We start from the raw sequence: 19,195 nt of genomic DNA, 5'->3' as shown, positions 1-19,195 counted from the left end.
TTGTTACGGTATATGTAGCTGTGGTCGGTCATACTGCAGAGACTAAAACATAACTTCTCTTTGGTCAAATTACATGAAAATCACACATTTTAAAGAAAAAAAGTTTAAATAATTCAACTATATGCAACCATACATATATAGAAGTGTGCATTTGAGCAAAACCCGTCCTTTTTTGTATTTTCTCTGTTTTCTCTGTTTCTCTGTTTTCTCTGAAATTAGTGACACCGTGGCCAAGAGTGTGAAGTAGGTCTATAAAACATCTATATAACTGTGGACTCAATTGTGGTACTAATATCTGTTGTTGCAATTTGACATATGTTGCTTACTTTTTATGATTTACAGGTCTTATAGAATTATGCAATGCTAATAAATGGTCAGTACTAACCAAAGTTCTCATCCAATGAACTTGGCAAGATTTCCATTTCAATTTGCTGGTGATGCAAAGTACTTGCAAAGTACTTGCAGTATCCAAGTGCAGGTCAATATCTGTAAAATAATATATGTGATGTTTTGTAGTTATAAACAGATAATGTATGTAAGGTATCTATGCTCATAATTTAGTTTGTAATTTCAAGTTGAAATATGTTTTGTGCAAATACAAAAATTAGCTAATGGCAATGAAAGAATATTCTAAATAATGTTCAACTTTAAAGTAATACAGAAATATATAATATATAGAGACAACCAATGTTTTGTTTCAAATGCAATGTGCTAATAAAATAAAGTCATTTCAATTAATCTTAGAACTGTACTATACTATTTACACATTGATCAAGCACTTACCTGCATCCATACTGGTTATTTCTGGCTCATCTGGGTGTGCTGGATCTGATAGATAATATAACGCATAATGAAAATCATTACTTCTTACCAAACAATGTTAATTATTGTAATCTTATGATAATGTATATATAAAACTGCATTGACTCACTCAGCAGGCAAATTTTGATCTGGGTATGCATTGGGGCACAAACGGGTTGATGATGCATATTGCCGTTGAGAAAAATTATGGCTACATATCCTTTGACTTTTATTTAATTGTGTAGGTGTTTTCTTCCTTAATGTCGATATACCGGTTACTTGTATCCACTTTGAACATCTATCAAAAAAGAAGAGAATGTTGATTTACAATTTTACTTAATGAATAAAATGACACTTATATGTCTATAATACTTAATGTTGGCAGTACAATATACACTTACCTTTGTGGTTCTTTAGGAAACCGATGGTACATGAATTCAGGATGAGAACTTTTGGACCGTTTGAAAAAACAATGTGTTCCAAGTGACATATGGCTGAAATGTAAACATGCAGACGATCCAAAAAGCCCGCTAATTCTTTCCGAATAAAGCACAGCGATCTCTAGCGTTGGTTGAAGTAACTAAACTCACGAGTAATCAGTTAGGCTATTTACACCTTTTTCGTGCCTTCCAGTCTTTCGTATATAGTCTTTGACATAAGTGCACACACACGCACTCACACAGCACATAAGTGCACACACATAAGCACACACACAGCACATAAGTGCACACACATAAGCACACACACAACTAGGTAAATACAACAGCACATAAGTGCACACACACGCACACACACGGCCCTGGGCAGGATTCGAACCGTAGTTCTTGGTTCGAATCCTGCCCAGGGCCGAAATTATATCGGTGCCGCTGCGCTTCGGGTCGTTACTCGGACTCTCGTGGGCGGGGAGTTGTGTGTGTGTGTGTGTGTGTGTGTGTGTGTGTGTGTGTGTGTGTGTGTGTGTGTGTGTGTGTGTGTAAAGTCATAGCATTACCCATAGATCGGACCTACGAGCTCTGAGCTCTCTTCCAGGAGGGGAATAGTTGTCGATCACGAGTCCAACACGTGATCCAAAGACCAAGTGTACATAAGCACACACATGCACACGCGAGCACACGCGAGCACACACACGCACACGCGAGCACACACACGGCTCGGTGGCGAATTGGTAACGCGCTGGCCTCACAAGCCAGAGAACCGGGGTTCGATTCCCCGGCTGGGCGGAGATAATATGGGTTTGACTCCTTTCACGTGTAACCCCTGTTCACCTAGCAGTGAGTAGGTACGGGATGTTAGTCAAGGAGTTGTGACCTTGCTGTCCCGGTGTGTGGTGTGTGAGTGGTCTCAGACCTACCCAAAAATCGGCAAATAATGAGCTCTGAGCTCGCTGACGTAGGGTGGTGTCTGGCTGTCTCGACAGAGGCTACAGCAGATCCGAGGTGAATTACACACAGCACATAAGTGCACACACACGCACACGCGAGCACACACACACACACACACACACACACACTTTCAACGAACGGACGGCTTGAAGAACGTTCTGAAGAAAAGTGAAGATTGTGGATCCCAACGCAAAGAGAAGTGCCTTTTTGTATTTGCAGGGTGGGGGGAAATTGCTCGTGGGGTAGTGGGAAAGTAAGGAAAGAGGAGAGGGGGAGGGATTGCTGGGGAAATGGAAGGTAATGAGGAGGTGGAGGAAATGGCCCTGACGGGCCGCCGAAAGGTAGACAAACGACCCCAAGACGAGTTGGATGATGACGACATGTCTAATAGGAATGTGAAGATTAGAGGTATAGATAGGAGCAATATAGCAGAAAGTGATGAGAATATTTTCAAGGGATTTAAAGAGGGTGGGGGGGACACAACCCCCCCCCCCGACTGACAAGACTAGAGAAGAAGGTTGATAAGGTGATCGAGGACTTGGAGAGTAGGTTAGGTCATATGAACACCATTTTACAAAGGGTTGAAAGATTGGAAGAACTGGAAAAGGCGAATAAAAACTTAACTGATGAAATAGAAGACCTAAAAAGACAGTTAAGAGAGGTAAAGGTGGAGAATGAGGAATTGAAGAAGAATAGTAAAGAAAACAGAGAAACGATAGCTAAAGAAAGTAAAAATTGGAAGAAAACCCAAGAAGGAAATAAGGTTTCATTCACTGACATAGTCAAACAGCAATTGAAAGAACATACTGAAGACTCAGTTATTAAAGTGATGAGACAAAAGGAGAATATAGTAAGGGATTTAGCAGACAAGAAGAAATGTATAATTATATTAGGAATGGAAGAGAAACACAACACAGATAGAACCACAAGAATCAAAGAGGAAAATTAAAAAGTAAGCCAATTACTAGAATCAGTTCAGGAAGATGAACCAGAAATTATGAAACAAATCGAAGAGAAATTTAGACTCGGAAAGTATAGCACAGACAAGACCAGACCAATTAAGATTAAATTCAAGTCACAAACAACGGCAGAGAATATCTTATCCAAAACAGGGAAACTAGCAACAAGTGAACAATACAAAAAGATATGGATAAAAAGAGAAATGAATAAAGAGGAAAGAGAGGAAGAAAAGCAGAAAAGACTGGAAGCTAAGGCAAAAAACGAGAACAGAACGGAGTCAGAGAAAGAGAGATTCTATTGGAGAGTAGTGAACATGAAACTAAGGAAGTTCGACATACAAAAGAAAAACATAAGGGAAACAGAGAACACAATGGAAGTGGCAGAAAACTAAGAGTGTCTTACACAAATATAGATGGATTAATAACAGGATTGAATGAGCTGAATGATTATTTGAAAGAAAAAGAACCGGACATAATGGGAATTGTAGAAACAAAATTAAAAGGCCCACTACCACCCAACAGTGTAGGACATGATGCATACAATTATTGGAGTAGATACAGAGAGAAAAAGCAAGGGGGTGGAGTTATGTTCCTGACTAAGAAGGATATAAACGTGAAAGGTGTCATATATGGAAAGAATACAGTAGAGATGATTATGATAGAAGTGGAAGACAGAGATAAGAAGAGCAGAAAATTTGTGATCAATTATGTGCCTCCGAAAACAGCCTCATGGGAGGAGAGTGAATATAAAAGTATGTTAGAGGACACAAAGATAGCATTAACTAAAATAATGGAAGACGGAGGAAGAATAGTTATGATGGGCGACTTTAATTGCAAAGAAATCTGCTGGGAAGAAATGACAGTAAAGAGTGGTGATGACTCATGGGGAAATGCTCTACTTGAAATGATTACTGACCATTCAATGACACAATGGATACAGGAGAACACTAGGTATAGAAATGAAGAAGAACCATCGAGGCTAGACTTAATAATTATATCTGAACCTAGAATAGTGGACAAGATTGAATATAAAACACCAATAGGTAAAAGTGACCACATATTGATTGAACTGGAACTTAATGAAGAAAAATATATGAAAAGAAATGAACAATATAGAAAAGGAAGAATGATGTATGAAAAAACAAACTTTGATAAAATAAGAGAATTCTTCCAACAAGAAAACTGGGAAGAAATATACAAAGAAGAAACATCAGTGGAAGAGAAATGGAATATTTTGACAAAAATTTACAAAAAAGGAGTGGAAAAGTATGTCCCAAGACAAAAACAAGAAAAAGAATATGTGAAATGCTGGTACAACAAAAGTTGTAGGGAGTTAAAAGACAAAAGAGACAAAGCCTGGACAAGATGGAAAAAAGACAGAAGACCTGAAAAATGGAAAATATATACTGGTTATAGAAATGAATATGTACAAAAGTGCAGAGAGGAAAAAAGAAAATATGAAAAAGATGTTATAGAAAAGTGTAAAGATCAACCAAAACTATTCTACAGATTTGTAAACAATAAACTGAAAAACAAACAAGACTTGGAGAAATTAAGACAAGGAGTTGAATACACCGAGGAAATGGAAATGGCAGAAATTATGAACAAACATTTTAAATCAGTGTTTACAAGGGAAAATATACAACCTGAAGAGATTGAGTGGAAAGAAAAAGTCCCCCCTATGGAAGAAATAGAAGTAACAAAGAATGAAATATTGACACACTTGGGTAATTTTGATGTCAGAAAATCGCATGGGCCAGATGAAATAGCAAACTGGATTCTGAAAGAATGCAGGAATGAACTGGCAGACAAAATACATAGCATAATAAGCAGTTCCTTAAAAGAAGGAAAAGTTCCAGAAGATTGGAAAAAAGCAAATATAGTACCTATATATAAAGGAGGAAATAAAGAAGAACCTACCAACTATAGACCAGTCTCTCTAACAAGTACAATAGCAAAACTTTGTGAAAGAATTATCAAAAGTAGATGGGTAAAATACTTGGAAAAAAAACAACGTACTAAATCCAAGGCAATTTGGATTCAGACAAGGACGATCATGCGTCACCAATTTAATATGTTTCTATTCAAGACTAATAGATATAATACAAGAAAGAGATGGATGGGCTGATTGTGCATTTCTAGACCTAAAAAAAGCTTTTGACAAAGTACCACATAAGAAGTTACTTAAGAAATTAGAATATGAAGGAGGAATACAAGGTAAATTGCTAAATTGGATGGAAGACTTTTTGCAAGAAAGAAAAATGAGAGTAGTGATAAGAGATCAGCACTCAAAATGGAATGAAGTAATAAGCGGTGTCCCGCAGGGAACAGTTCTGGCCCCAATAATGTTTGCTATATATATTAATGATATGGATGAAGGAATTGAAAGCTATATGAGCTTCTTTGCAGATGATGCAAAACTACTGAAAAGAGTGAAAACTGAAGAAGATTGTGAATCACTACAGAGAGATCTAAATAAAGTACAAGAATGGAGTAGGAAGTGGGAGATGGAGTTCAATACAAAAAAGTGTAGTATCATGGAATTTGGAAAAAGCAAAAACAGAATAACAGGATCATATAATTTGGGAGAAGAAGGAATAAAAAAAAGTAGAAAATGAGAAGGACCTGGGAGTCATTGTTATGAATAATATGTCACCTGAGAAACATATAAATAAGATTTTTGGAGAAACTTATAATTTAATAAGAACAATCAAAGTGGCATTTACATACCTGGATGAAGAAATGGTGAGGAAAATCCTAATCACCCTGATAAGACCAAGATTGGAATATGCAGCAACGATATGGTCACCAAGTACAAAAAAATGTATAAAAAAACTTGAAAGAATACAAAGAGCAATCACAAAACTGGCACCAACACTCTCAAAACTATCATATGAAGAGAGACTACAAAAACTTAAACTACAGACACTAGAGCAAAGAAGAGAGAGAGGAGATTTGATAGCTATTTACAGAATCATGAAAGGCATAGAAATTACTGATAGAGAGAATCTGATAAAATGGGATGGCAGAAATACAAGAGGACACGGAAAGAAAATAAAAAAAGACAGCTATAGAAGAGATTTGAAAAAGAACAGCTTTCCTCACAGAGTAATAGACAGTTGGAACAAGTTAGATGAGAAAGTGGTGTGTGCAAAAACAATACATGAATTTAAAAATAGTTTAGATAAAATGAGATATGAAGACGGGACCCCACGAGCATAGCTCCCTTTCCCGTAAAATACAACTAGGTAAATACACACACACACACACACACACACACACACACACACACACACACACACACACACACACTTTCATTGAATGGACGGCGAGAATTGGTTAGGTTAGGTTAAGTTAGGTTAGGTTAGAGAGTTGAAAAATTGGAAGAACTAGAGAAGACGAACAAAATTTTAACTAATGAAATAGAAGAATTAAAAAGACAGTTAAGAGAAGTAAAATAGGAGAATGAAGAATTAAAAAGGAACAATAAAGACAATAAAGAGTAACACTTCTTTATTATACATGAGTACGTAATATCAACATATATCTATTGTAAATGTTTTGTATATGTAAGCCTATGTAGTCATTACATTATATAAATTCCCTATACATAATTATATAACCGAATATATATACGTCATTAGGCGTACGCTAAACGCGTATGCGTCTACCAATTGTACACGTCATAGCATTAAGGTACTAAATATATGTTACCCTTAACCATTTTGCATGCATATTCATTATTATATGTGATTGTTCTCTTGTTTCTGTACGTTCTTATGTATATACCTAGATATGTTAGTATGTATTGTTTCGCCCAATCTTTTTCCCGCCTGGCAACAATGTATCAGGAAGTAGAGCACGAGCGCGTCTTAATGCCCAAGGCCCCCAAGCTATACTTGTGTGTAGACCTCCGCAATAAACTCCTACCAAAAATACTGCGTGTTTGGCACTTACCACAGCAGTTACACCTCACATTCTGAGTAATGTTATAAGCCATGAGGAATAGCTAATGTCTAGAATATGAATAGTTATTTTCAATTACATACAAATTGTCACAATTTTTAAATTGTGACACCCAGCTCGTTGTCTCCCTTCCCATTTTTCTCACGTCCGATTTCTCACCACTACGGCCCTTTATTCCCTATACTCGGGGGAATTACCAGAGTCCTTAAGACTTCTAGTAGCTACATCCTGTCCTTTCTCCTCCTCGTTATCCTCTTCATCTGTCATGACATTTTTGACAATCAATTTCAGTGCCTTAACGAAGGGAGAGACTTCTAATTATCTAGAAACACCCTCCCCCCTTTTTTATTTGTGTTCTCAGAGCCAGGCTCAACGGTTTTCGCGCCCACACAAAGCGCCAAACACACCCCTCCCCCCCCTGCCACATATTTGTTTAAGCTAGGCAATTAGAATAATTAGGATTGTGTCTAATCCGCTCGTGAACAGTGTCTACCTCAAAGAACACTTGGAACTGTGTCACCCTCCCGCATGAACATTATTCGTAGTACCCTTCGCAACTAGGGACGGAGACATAGAACTATTGGCAACGTCGGAAGCCGGCTAGCGGACATCGTGACCTGACCTGTCGCAGGACACAAGCAGTCTAAGCATCGAGTTTGAAAAAGGAGGTCAGACCGCTCGATCTCGGAAGAACAAGCGTGTCCTTTCCTTCCTCATGTGACTGTTGGGGATTTATATCCTCGTGAACAAATCGAGTGTCGATTATTTGGGTATAAACCCCTCAAGCAAAAACTCTGAGTGTAGTGCGATTGACCGGGAATACGCCGATGAAGTGACTTACAACCCCCATCACAGCGCGCCCAGGCCGTCCACCCCCCCGCCCCCACCAAACGAAGCGGCGCCGATCGAAGCTCAGCAGATCATGCTAATTGAAGACGTCTCCACAAGCAAGACACTTATTAAGTACTCAGTCATTAACAATTTCTTAAGCTAGGAACGCGCGCAGGGAATAGATAGGATGTATGTATGAAATCCAACTGTTAAAACCCTTATTTAATGTCAAGTAGCATATTTTTAGTGTTTAATTATTCAATTCATTAAAACTCACAATAGGAGTTCTGGGTTTCATTAGCCTAGGACGGTTCACTTAATGAGTTGTCCCATCATACCCCTCCCCCCTCTTTGATTTACTCACGCTTGCCTTGGAGGGAAGGCGAGTGGTCCCGAGATGTGATACAAATCGCCTGGACTTCGGTTCCCCAACTGCAGCTATCTTCCCCCTCCCTTCATCAATCACTTAAGGTACGTGTTACCCACACCACCTCATCTACCACCTTCTTCCACTGTCCAGGAATTTGCATCACAAATATGAAAGTTTTTCTTTTTAAAATATTTTCATTTCAATACACTGATGATTAGGCATATTATTTGGTTATTTTCAATGAAACACTAATTTGTGAAAGATCATTTATTTGAATTTCTCCACATTAATAGAATTTATAAATGTTACATAAAGTGTACATTATATTATATTTCAAAATGTACAATAATTTGTACCACATTTCTTCAGTACCATAATTTTGTCATGAAAACGATAATATTGTGTTCAGAAACTGGCAACTGGACTTCTAAAACCGTCCCCAGTAGACGTCGCGATCTTGGAGAGTTAGCATCTCAAGTGAGATGTCTCCTGCCTTGTGTTAGTGCTTGCTTTAATCTGCATCTACCGTGTCGTATCCCACAGTGCCGTGAAAATGCTAAGTGTTTTGATATGGCAGTGCGTTAGTGCTTACGTTAATTTGTATCTACCGCGTTGTATCCCACGGTGCTGTGGAAGTGCTAAGTGCTCAGCGTAGTGCCTCGTGTTTTGAAATGCGCAGTGCTTGTAGTGGGCCGCATAAACCTTGTTGTATCCTAGCAGGACGTATCCTGCATCGCCAAGTGATATTAAACACATGTAAGGCGAGGAAGGCATTGAAATAATGTCTGCTTTGAAGGGTACCTATCTCATCATTCAGGTGTAACAGAGGGTGTTTCTTTGCGATTTCCTTTTGTAATTATCATTGTTACAGCATAAATCGATTCACTTCTGTATCGAGGTGTTATAGGATATGGTTATTGTTGCCGTTAGACGATTTTATTCATCTTTGCCGTTCGTAATGAGCTCCATTTTATGCCGACGTGTAAATATGCCGTTAGCTAGAAAACAAGGACGTGTGTACGTGCGTGTGACCGGGCATGGATTTGCTTGCAATCCGCTTGCAGCAGTTCTGAAAGGTATGTTACCATTATACACAAATGTGACTTGATAGGTTTGTGTAAAAAAATCAATTTTTGATAATTAATTGCCTTAATACAAGAGGGAGAGGTGGTGGGTAGACCATGCAGCCGGGTAGAATAGTTTGGAATAGTCTAAGATTTAACTCACCTAGCCTACTAAACTGATCTGGTTCATCGGCAGAAGCTAACCCCATTCACTACGGGAAGGTTAGAGTAATTAGAGTGGTGGTTAAGTGTGAATAAACAAGGGATGAGTTAGTAGTCGGTTTGGTGTTTAATTGATATTACAGACGTCGAACTCGTCTCATGTCCGTGTTTTGTACAAAGTGACAATGCGTTTAATAGTTTACATCTAGTTTCTAATCTGTTGATGCCCCTAGGCAGGTTGCATGAAATCTAGATAGGTTAAATACAACTAGTTAGATGTTATTAGTTTATTGTAGCCTTCACAAAACTAAATGTTTCGGACGTCGCCACTCTAATGGTCAAATTATACAACATTGTATGAAGGTACAAATGAGGCGCGGAAATTGAAGTGTGAATTGAACACTCGGGAATGATGTTTATGGTGTACTGTTTACTGAGGAATGTTGTAATCATTTGTTAGACACAAGTTATAATTAAAAAAAGAAAAGTAAAAAATGCGCTTAGTGTGGGAACACGCCATATTACGTTGTCCAGGACACATGCAAGTGGTTATTTGAAGAAAACGGACTCAACGATTAATTGTTATTGTTTTACTGGTCTTCATGGGGGGAGGACAGAGTGGCAATATGTCCCCAGGTAACAGCAATGTGTGATGAGGGTTGGGGTGGTCGTCGTGGAAGTGGTGGTAGTGCTGCTGCTTTTATTTATTCGTTCGTTGAATTATTTATTTATAAAAATTGCCATAGCGTTTTTGTCCCTGCAGACTTACGTAAAGATTGAAGATATGAATGAAATATTCCAACCTGGGTTTGTTAGGTTAGGGTAGTGGTGCAGGTTCATTTTGAACCCAATCACGGTGACCCGTCGCCTCAGTACTTAAACATGCTAAAGTGTTTTGTAAATCCCACACCCAAAATACCTCCATGCCTATTGTGCCGTTTGTACTGCTTAGAAGGTTATAATCTTAAATTATTAAGTTTATCGGAATAATTATAATTTGCGGAATGAAGATTTAGATAAATTACAGCAATGGTCTGAAAAGTGTCTATTGAAATTTAACACTAGTAAATGGAAGATAATGCACATAGGTAAAAATAACAGTACGATTACAAGTTATTTGGAAATTCATTAACCAAAGTGAGTAGAGAAAAAGATTTCGGCCTAATTATCAGTAACGATCTCAAATCATCCATGCAAATGATAAGTGTTATGATAAGGACATTTGGGAATGGTATTGTAAACAATGAAATGCAAGGTAATGCACATAGGTAAAAATAACAGTAAGTACGAATACAAGTTACTGTATTTGGAAATTCGTTAACAAAAGTGGATAGTGAAAAGGATCTCGGTGTAATTATCGGTAACGACCTCAAATCATCCAAGCAGTGTATTTCAGCCTCTGAGAAAGCAAATAAGATTCTAGGACTGATTGCGCGATCTTTTGATTTCAAAAGTCCATCACTCATTAACAAGCTATATAAATCGTTAGTTCGTCCACATTTGGAATATGCTAGCTAGGTCAACATGAAAATGGAATTCATGATATTTGAGCTGAAGTAGTTCTCATGGGATGCAAAAAGTCGCTATGAGTATAATGCAATTTGAATTATCCATCTAGCTGTCCTTGTTCTCGAGATATTGCATTTTGAATGGAATTAAATCTGGCCTATTTTCTCCCCGGAAATCGGGCCGAAACGTGCGGTCTGACGAATCGCCGATCGAACGTAAACAATGACGGTTTTTGTTGACAGGCACAATTTTATATAAAAATTTAGCATATGGTTGCATTATTTGACATATTTTCTTTAAGATGTGTGATTTCCATGTAACTTGATCATAGAATTACGTTTTTATCCTCTGCAAAATTACCCACCACAGCTACGAATACCTTCAAATTACATGAAAATCACACATTTTAAAGAAAATAGTTTGAATAATTCAACTATATGCAAGCTATTACACTAATAACACAATAGTAACAAACTTAATAGTGTAGTCTGATCCATACCACCAGTGATCATAGATAGCGGGCAGGACGAATCGTGGCTGTGGTCCGTAATATTACGGAGGATAAAAACGTAACTTTTCTTTGATCAAATTACATGAAAATCACACATTTTAAAGAAAATAGTTCAAATAATTCAACTATAAGTCTATTACGCTAATAACATAATAGTAAGAAACTTAATAGAGTGAAGTTTGATAAGATGGCGGGTTGATGTTGATGTTGTTATCCGATAATCCGACCCGATAGAAAAAAAAAACTAATTAATACCTCCGATTTCTCAGCTCTACCGTAACACGCTGCCTTTATTGTTGAATTAGATTAATCCACGATACTAGTAGTTTTTCATTATTATAGTCAATTGCCACAACCGTAAATATGTTAGCTCATCTTTTACGTTGAAACATATGCCAATTTTCGATTTACTGCTGAATGCAGGCCGCCATGTTTATCTTATGTTTTTATTGACCGACATGTAACTGAGGATGTGAATGTTTGAAATTTACTACGATCGTAGTAAATACACTCACACAACATTTTTATTAATTAACTTTCCCGCGGTATATAAATTTGGCCGTTTGCATGGCGTGCGCATAAAATGACGCGCTGTTGTGCTCGTCATCGACGGTGGCGCCTATGGTGGTGTTTGACCTACCTAAATATGCTGTTTCCGTATAGTCACCAAATCTCGTTAAAGACATTGTCATTCATTTGTCTGTCTGATTTTCATTTATTATTAGTTATATGTCAATTTATTATTATTTATTATTTACCTGTTTGTTTATTATTTAACTATACCTATGCATTTATTTATGTATTTTATTTGTTATTTACATTATTATAGTTTTTATTATTTTATTATGTTTTTTTTCTTCGCATCCGACCTAGATATGGACCAAAAGGTCTCCTGTCGGCATGCTCTGCCTTTGTAATCCTTTGTATAGAATCCTATAGAAAGTATCATTAGAGGACTTTTTCATTCAGGATTATGGTATATAGTAGATCAAAGGAATAATCCATTCTATATAGAAATTGTTAATCAAAGGAATCAGGCAAAACAATTGATCAAAGGAATAATTAATTCTCTATAGACAATTTTAATCAAAGGAATCAGACAAAACAATACAATGACTTCAGTTCACATGTTCACCCATAGGTAATTATTTTAAAAAATTGGATACAGTGGTCCTTAAAATCAGAAGTTTAATCATATAATGTATTTTACCCAATATCAGTACCTGGTCGCCATCTGTAATGGCATATAGTAATTGGAGTCAGAGGTATCTTATTTTATTTATTTATTTTATTTTTGAAAATTGCTTAATTACTATATGCCATTACAGATGGCGACCAGGTACTGATATAGGGTAAAATACATTATATAGGGTAAAATACATTATTTGATTTGAACATATGAACTTAAGTTGTTATATTGTTATGTCTGATTCCTTTGATTAAATTTTTCTATATAAAATTAATCATTCCTTTGATCAATTGTTTTGCCTGATTATTCCTTTGATTAACAATTTCTATATAGAATGGATTATTCCTTTGATCTACCATACTACCATAATCCTGAATGAAAAAGTCCTCTAATGATACTTTCTATAGGATTCTATACTCTACATATTGTTTACAATATCATCCCCAAATGTCCTTATCATAACACTTATCATTTGCATGGAGGTATTATGGGTGGTTTAGGAGGTATTTTGGGTGTGGGATTTTGGCTGGAGGTATTTTGGGTGTGGGATTTTGGGCGGATGTATTATGTCATGGATCCGCAGGAGGACACCTTGCCACATTTTATTAATTTCATCCATTTTCCCACATTTTATTCATTTAATAAAAATTATTAATGTGCGATAAGGATGCTGCTACAACCTTGTATTGGACTTATGTGACTTATGGATATCACAATTCAAAACTAGAAATCTGTATATTAATAGAAGAATATCAGTTAATGAAAATGGAAATGCCCATTGATATTGAAATTCCAAAATATCTGAACTTGGAAATGCACGCATTTTCACACATCCATTTTCCAACATTGTCATTTCTACACATGCAGGATAACGCTATTAATTTATATTAGAGAATGATAAGCAATACGAATGGCTACAATATGACTTGTGAATACCACATTTCAAAATCGGGAATCAATATATTAAAAGAAAAATATCAAATAATGAAAATGCCATTATTACTGAAATTCCAAGATATAGTGAAATACATAGTAGGCCTGTATCAGTCTATGTATAAAAAAAGAAAGGCTGATTTTGAGGGAATGAGAAAATAGCTGACTAACCTTCGTACCACTCCGAGGGGTAATGGACCTGACCAACTAGGTCATGACACGTGTGAAGTGAGGGAAGTCGAGAGTGGGGTCAGTTTTGTGGCTCGCCGTTGTATATTTTTCTTTCATTTTAACAGAACTTGATCAAGGAAAATATGGTGCCCATTAAAACTGATGAGGGTATCTTGATAGATTATTTTTTCATATGAAATGCAAAATAAAACAATAAAGTAATTAATACATATAAGTAAAAAGAATCAAAATAAACGAAATAAATAGTCACAAAGCTTAAACATCTTTTTATACTGATCAACCATTAACTTTTCAATATTTATTCTCTACAATTGTTAAGAACATGGGATAGTGTGGGCAATTACACATTAGTTTGAGCACCAGGAAGTGGATATACATAATCATCTGTATCACCAGAAGTAAGGTACTGGGGACCAGTACTGGTGACAGGACGTTTCGGCCATTGATTAGGAATAGAGACGTTCCGGCAGGTGTGGTCAATAAATAATTAACTTTACTTAGCTTTTTCGGGTATTTCGACGGGGCATATGTGTCGTTCATAAAAAAAAAAACTTTTATTTAAAGTATGGCGCATATTATAGAGATATGATCCAAATTATTAGAAAAAAAAACATGCTGAATTTTATTATTAGTATTTATCATCTTTATTCACAACTACTTGTTAATAAATAGCATTTTCGGGTATTTTGCAGGGCGTTTCATGCGAATGTTCTTTCGTGACATTTTGATTTTCGATTGTTTGGTTTTCATTAGGGCCTGACATTTTACGGGCGGTCCACGCTTAACAGAACGCCATGTTACTTTATTTTAATTCTTCGTTACGGTCTTCTTCGTATACATAAATCCATCAAAGCATAATTTTTATGCTCCTGTCTTAGTAGTAACGATCTCCATGTTGTTGCTATCGAGTATATTCTTAAAATGATGACTCCCCCGCCCCCTGTTTTCATCGTCTTATATACACCAAGATACGAACATTCTTTTTTTTTTCGGAAATCCAGCAATGTTACTGTTTTAAAAAATGAGAGGTGGGCTCAGTGGCGTAGCTAAATGCTTTTGCCGACCGGGGCTGCCCTCATGTTTGTCGCCCCTTCTCACAAGGAATTTAATATTACAAATGCACTTTATCTTCTTACATACATACATACATATACCAAGGCTTTTTCCCCCTTACAAGGGAGGTAGCCAAAAAGGGAAAGGCATAAAAACACTCCCACCCATTTCATCCCTAAATACACTCCACACCCCTCCCACCCTCCCTCTCATCTGAGCACCTCCTGGATGACGGGTCATCCCTACACCCTGCCCACCGCCCTGGGTCAGAAGCAGTGTCGCAAGACACAGCACATCCACAGCAAGGCCGCTTCATTTAATCGGCGACCCCCCCTCTCCGTCCCCCCTTGCATATAAGGAGAGGACGGGGAGAAATCCCTTCGGGCTGCGTCAAAATTTACTCACACATACTACCCCGGCCCCCCCCCCCCCGCCTTTTCCTCCTCATGCAGTCACAACATCATCCATATACAACCATTCTCCACTCACCTCTGTCTTCCGTCCTCTCCCTTCCTTCCTCAACAGACATTCCCCTCTTCCCCAAAGCCCCCTTCACCCCATCCATCCACCTCATCCTAGGACGTCCCCTCATGTTCACTTCCTCCACATCTGCCTTCCATACCTCTTTTACTAGTCTTTCTTCACTCATTCTTTCCATGTGTCCAAACCATCCTAATATTCTTTCATCAACCCTATCTCCCAAATCCTTTTTCACCCCTGTTCTCCTCCTCACCTCCTCATTTCTCACTCTATCCAGCCTAGTAACCCCCACCATACTTCTCAGACACCTCATCTCAAACACATTCAAACTCCTTCTCTCTTCTTCTCTTATATTCCACGTTTCTGCCCCATACAGTGCTGTTGGCACAATCACTCCTTCATACAGTCTCCTCTTCGCATCCATTCCCAAATGTCTATTCCTCATTACACTCTTTAAACCACCAAGGCATTTACTCGCTTCTCTCAATCTACATTCTACCTCCACCTTTACTCCACCTTTTCCTGCTACACTTGCACCCAAGTATCTAAAACTATCCACTTCCTCCAGTCGCTCTCCCTTAATGTTCACTTCCAGTCTACTGCCACTTTCACCCCTTGTACATCTCATCACCTTACTTTTAGCCACATTTATCTTTAGCTTTCTTCTATCACATACTCTCCCAAACTCTGCCACCAGCTTCCTCAATCCCTCCTCTGACCCTGCCACAAGCGCAGTGTTGTCCGCAAACAACAGCTGGCTCACCTCCCACTTTTCTCCATTTTCTTTAACCATCTCCAATCCCTGACCCACTACCCTAGCATTCACCTCTCGCACCACCCCATCCATGTATAAGTTGAACAGCCAGGGCGACATAACGCATCCTTGACGAAGTCCCACCTTTACTTCAAACCACTCACTCTCTCCATTTCTAATCCTGACACATGCTCTACTACTCTCATAAAAACTCTTGACAGCTCCTAAAAGCTTTCCTCCTATCCCATAAATCTGCATAACTTCCCACAGTGCCTTTCTGTCTACCCTATCATAAGCCTTTTCCAGATCCATAAAAGCCCAAAAAACATCCTTCCCCTTTCCTATAGCTTTCTCACATATCTGTCTTACCACAAAGATCTGATCTACACAACCTCTACCTGTCCTAAATCCACACTGTTCCTCACCAATTACTCCTTCTGTTCCTCTCCTAATCCTCTCAATTAAGATCCTCCCATAAGCCTTCCCTACTACACTTAACAGGCTAATCCCTCTGAAACTACTACATTCACACTTGTCCCCTTTTCCCTTGTAAAGAGGAACTATACAGGCACTTCTCCAGTCCTCCGGTACTCTACCCTCTCTCCAGCAAACATTAAATAACCTCACCAACCAGTCCACCATCACTGAACCTCCCTTTTTCAGACATTCTGCATGGCATCCATCCAGACCAGGTGCCTTACCTACTTTTATCATCTTTACAACTGCCTTCACCTCATCCTTCCCTATTTCTCCTCCATTCTCCTCACTCATCACTCTCATTTTCTTCGCATTTCCCACTGCAACTATCTTTCCTTCCCTATCCTCCTTCACATTTAGCAACTCCCTAAAATATTCTGCCCATCTTCCCCTTACTGCCATCTCTTCCATTATCATCTCTCCATCTGCACCTTTTACCTTTTCTTCTCTACTTGATTCGCCTCCTCTTCCTCTCTTAATTTCTTTCCAAAACATCTTTTTATTACTTTCAAAATTTTCTGTCATACTCCTACCCCATTTCACATCTGCTCTCCTCTTTGCCTCCTTTACCTTTTGCTTTACTTCCCTTTTCTTTTCTTTGTACGTCTCATACGACTCCCCCGTCCTCTTTTGTAACCAATCTGTGAATGCTCGCTTCTTCTCTTCTACAACCTTCTTCGTTTCCTCATCCCACCATTCACTACCCTTTCTTCTATTTCCCCCTGTCCTTCTTGTTCCACACACCATCCTTGCACACTTTAAGACTCCCTCCTTGAACCATCCCCATTCCTCCTCCACACCCATCTCTGCTCTATCCTTTACTCCCTCCCACTCCTCCTTCAGCTTCTTTTCGTACTCCTTCTCCTTTTCCTTTTCATTCAAGGAGTTCACTCTAAGAACCTCCCTACCTTTTGTCCCTTTCCTCTTTCTCCATCTATCCTCCACTCTCAGCTTACCTTCCACCAAAAAATGATCTGATATTCCCCCACCCTCTCCCCTTAGCACATGTACATCCTTAACTCTTCCTATCATAATCCTATTTACCACTACATAATCCATTAGCGCTCTATCTACCACCCTTCCCTCCACCACCCTCTCCCATGTGTACTTATGCTTGACTTTCTTCCGAAACACTGTATTTGCTATCATCAACTCTCTTTCTAGACACATTTCCACCATCAACTCTCCACTACGATTCTTTCCTGGAACTCCACACTTCCCAACCACTCCATCGATTGGACCATTTCCCACCCTAGCATTAAGGTCTCCCAGTACTATTACATTGACATTTCTTCCTAAACCCTCTATGCACTCATTTAAATCTATCCAAAAGGCCTCCCTTTCCTCCACGCTCTTCTCACTGCCAGGCCCATATGCACTTACAAAGACCCACATCTCCTTTCCCAGTTTCACCTTCATCCACATTATCCTTGAGGAAACCTTCCACTCCACTACCTGTTTACCTATCTCCTCACTTACTAGAATAGCCACCCCTTCCCTCCCTCGCCCTCTCTTCACTCCTGATAACCTCCCACTTACATTCCCAAACTTACACTCACCCTTTCCTTTCAACTTAGTTTCACTCAAAGCCAACACATCCATCTTTCTTCTCACAAACATACTACCTATCTCTTCCCTTTTACTCCCATCTGTACCACATCCACGCACATTAAAAGACCCAAACCTTAGGGTGCTGGCCCGAGGCCCTCCAGCACCCCTTATGCCTTCACTTTCCTTTTTAGGAATTTGCCCCGTGGGGCTACAGGGAGAAGGATGCCTAGTCCCTCTCCCCGTCCCTTTCTTCTCGCCTCTTACGATCCAAGTGGGAAACTTGGTGGCAGTATTCTTTTCCCCGACCACAGGGAATTTATCTTCTTAAAGGATATATATATGTGTGTGTGTGTGTTAACACGCTTGCAAACTGTCACGCCCCCCCCCTTAGCTGCGCCACTGAAAATCACTTAATTGTGAATGAACGTTTCCAATAGATATCATAGGCCGAAACGTCCGGGATTTGAGTAAAAAAAAACAAAAAACAAAACAAGAGGGTCGAAAGGTCCAATTGTTGCCTGGTACCCTGATTCATCAGACTAGTATTATGATCAGATCATAACCAGTCTCAGACCATACCTGAAGCATATACCATACTATGACTAGCAAAACAAAGGAGGAAACCAGTTTTGAGGATCAAACATTGTTATTCTACGACATCTAAAGGACAAGAAAGGGAAGGTCAGAACAGTTTTGAGTGGATGCAGATTTGGAAGGTATTACTGAAGGAGTCTGGTACCCCTCACTAGACTAGTAGTATATAAAGTCAGTGCTATTCTCGGTCCATACCTGAGGCATATCGTAATCTTTGACTTTTTTCTTGAAGGTAACCTTGCTATCTGACCGCTTAATGGACACGGCTAGTGAGTTCCAATATTGAGCACCTGTGAAGTGAAAGCTGTTTTTGTGAAAGAACTTGCATGAGTTACAATAAATGACCCCTGACTGTTCCGGGTTCGGTTCTCAGTAGATAATGTAAAATTACAACTCGCATATGAAAGAGCAGAATTA

At 38.6% G+C, this 19,195-nt stretch overlaps 1 protein-coding gene across 3 annotated transcripts; it reads right to left on the bottom strand.

Moving 5' to 3' along the window:
* Positions 1-223: 223 nt before the first annotated feature.
* LOC143032366 (52 kDa repressor of the inhibitor of the protein kinase-like) lies at positions 224-19,047 on the bottom strand. 3 transcript variants are annotated; one of them, XM_076197002.1, is made up of 5 exons: positions 18,974-19,047; positions 13,849-14,020; positions 932-1,099; positions 784-828; positions 224-486 (listed from the first exon to the last, which is right to left on the bottom strand). In XM_076197002.1, the coding sequence occupies exons 3-5, from the start codon at positions 987-989 to the stop codon at positions 323-325; spliced, it is 267 nt and encodes an 88-aa protein (XP_076053117.1). In that variant the 5' UTR covers positions 990-1,099; positions 13,849-14,020; positions 18,974-19,047; the 3' UTR covers positions 224-322. The 3 variants fall into 3 exon arrangements, with proteins under 3 accessions (XP_076053117.1, XP_076053116.1, XP_076053118.1); XM_076197001.1 differs by lacking the exons at positions 13,849-14,020; positions 18,974-19,047 and adding an exon at positions 1,203-1,422; XM_076197003.1 differs by lacking the exons at positions 784-828; positions 13,849-14,020; positions 18,974-19,047 and adding an exon at positions 1,203-1,541 and having other exon boundaries at positions 347-486.
* Between the last annotated feature and the right edge of the window lie 148 nt (positions 19,048-19,195).

Source organism: Oratosquilla oratoria, chromosome 13 (genome assembly GCF_046742065.1).
Source record: "Oratosquilla oratoria isolate Oo_2021 chromosome 13, ASM4674206v1, whole genome shotgun sequence".
Lineage (NCBI taxonomy): Eukaryota > Metazoa > Arthropoda > Malacostraca > Stomatopoda > Squillidae > Oratosquilla > Oratosquilla oratoria.
Note: the sequence above shows the minus strand (reverse complement) of the source record. Positions and strands in the feature narration are given on the sequence as shown.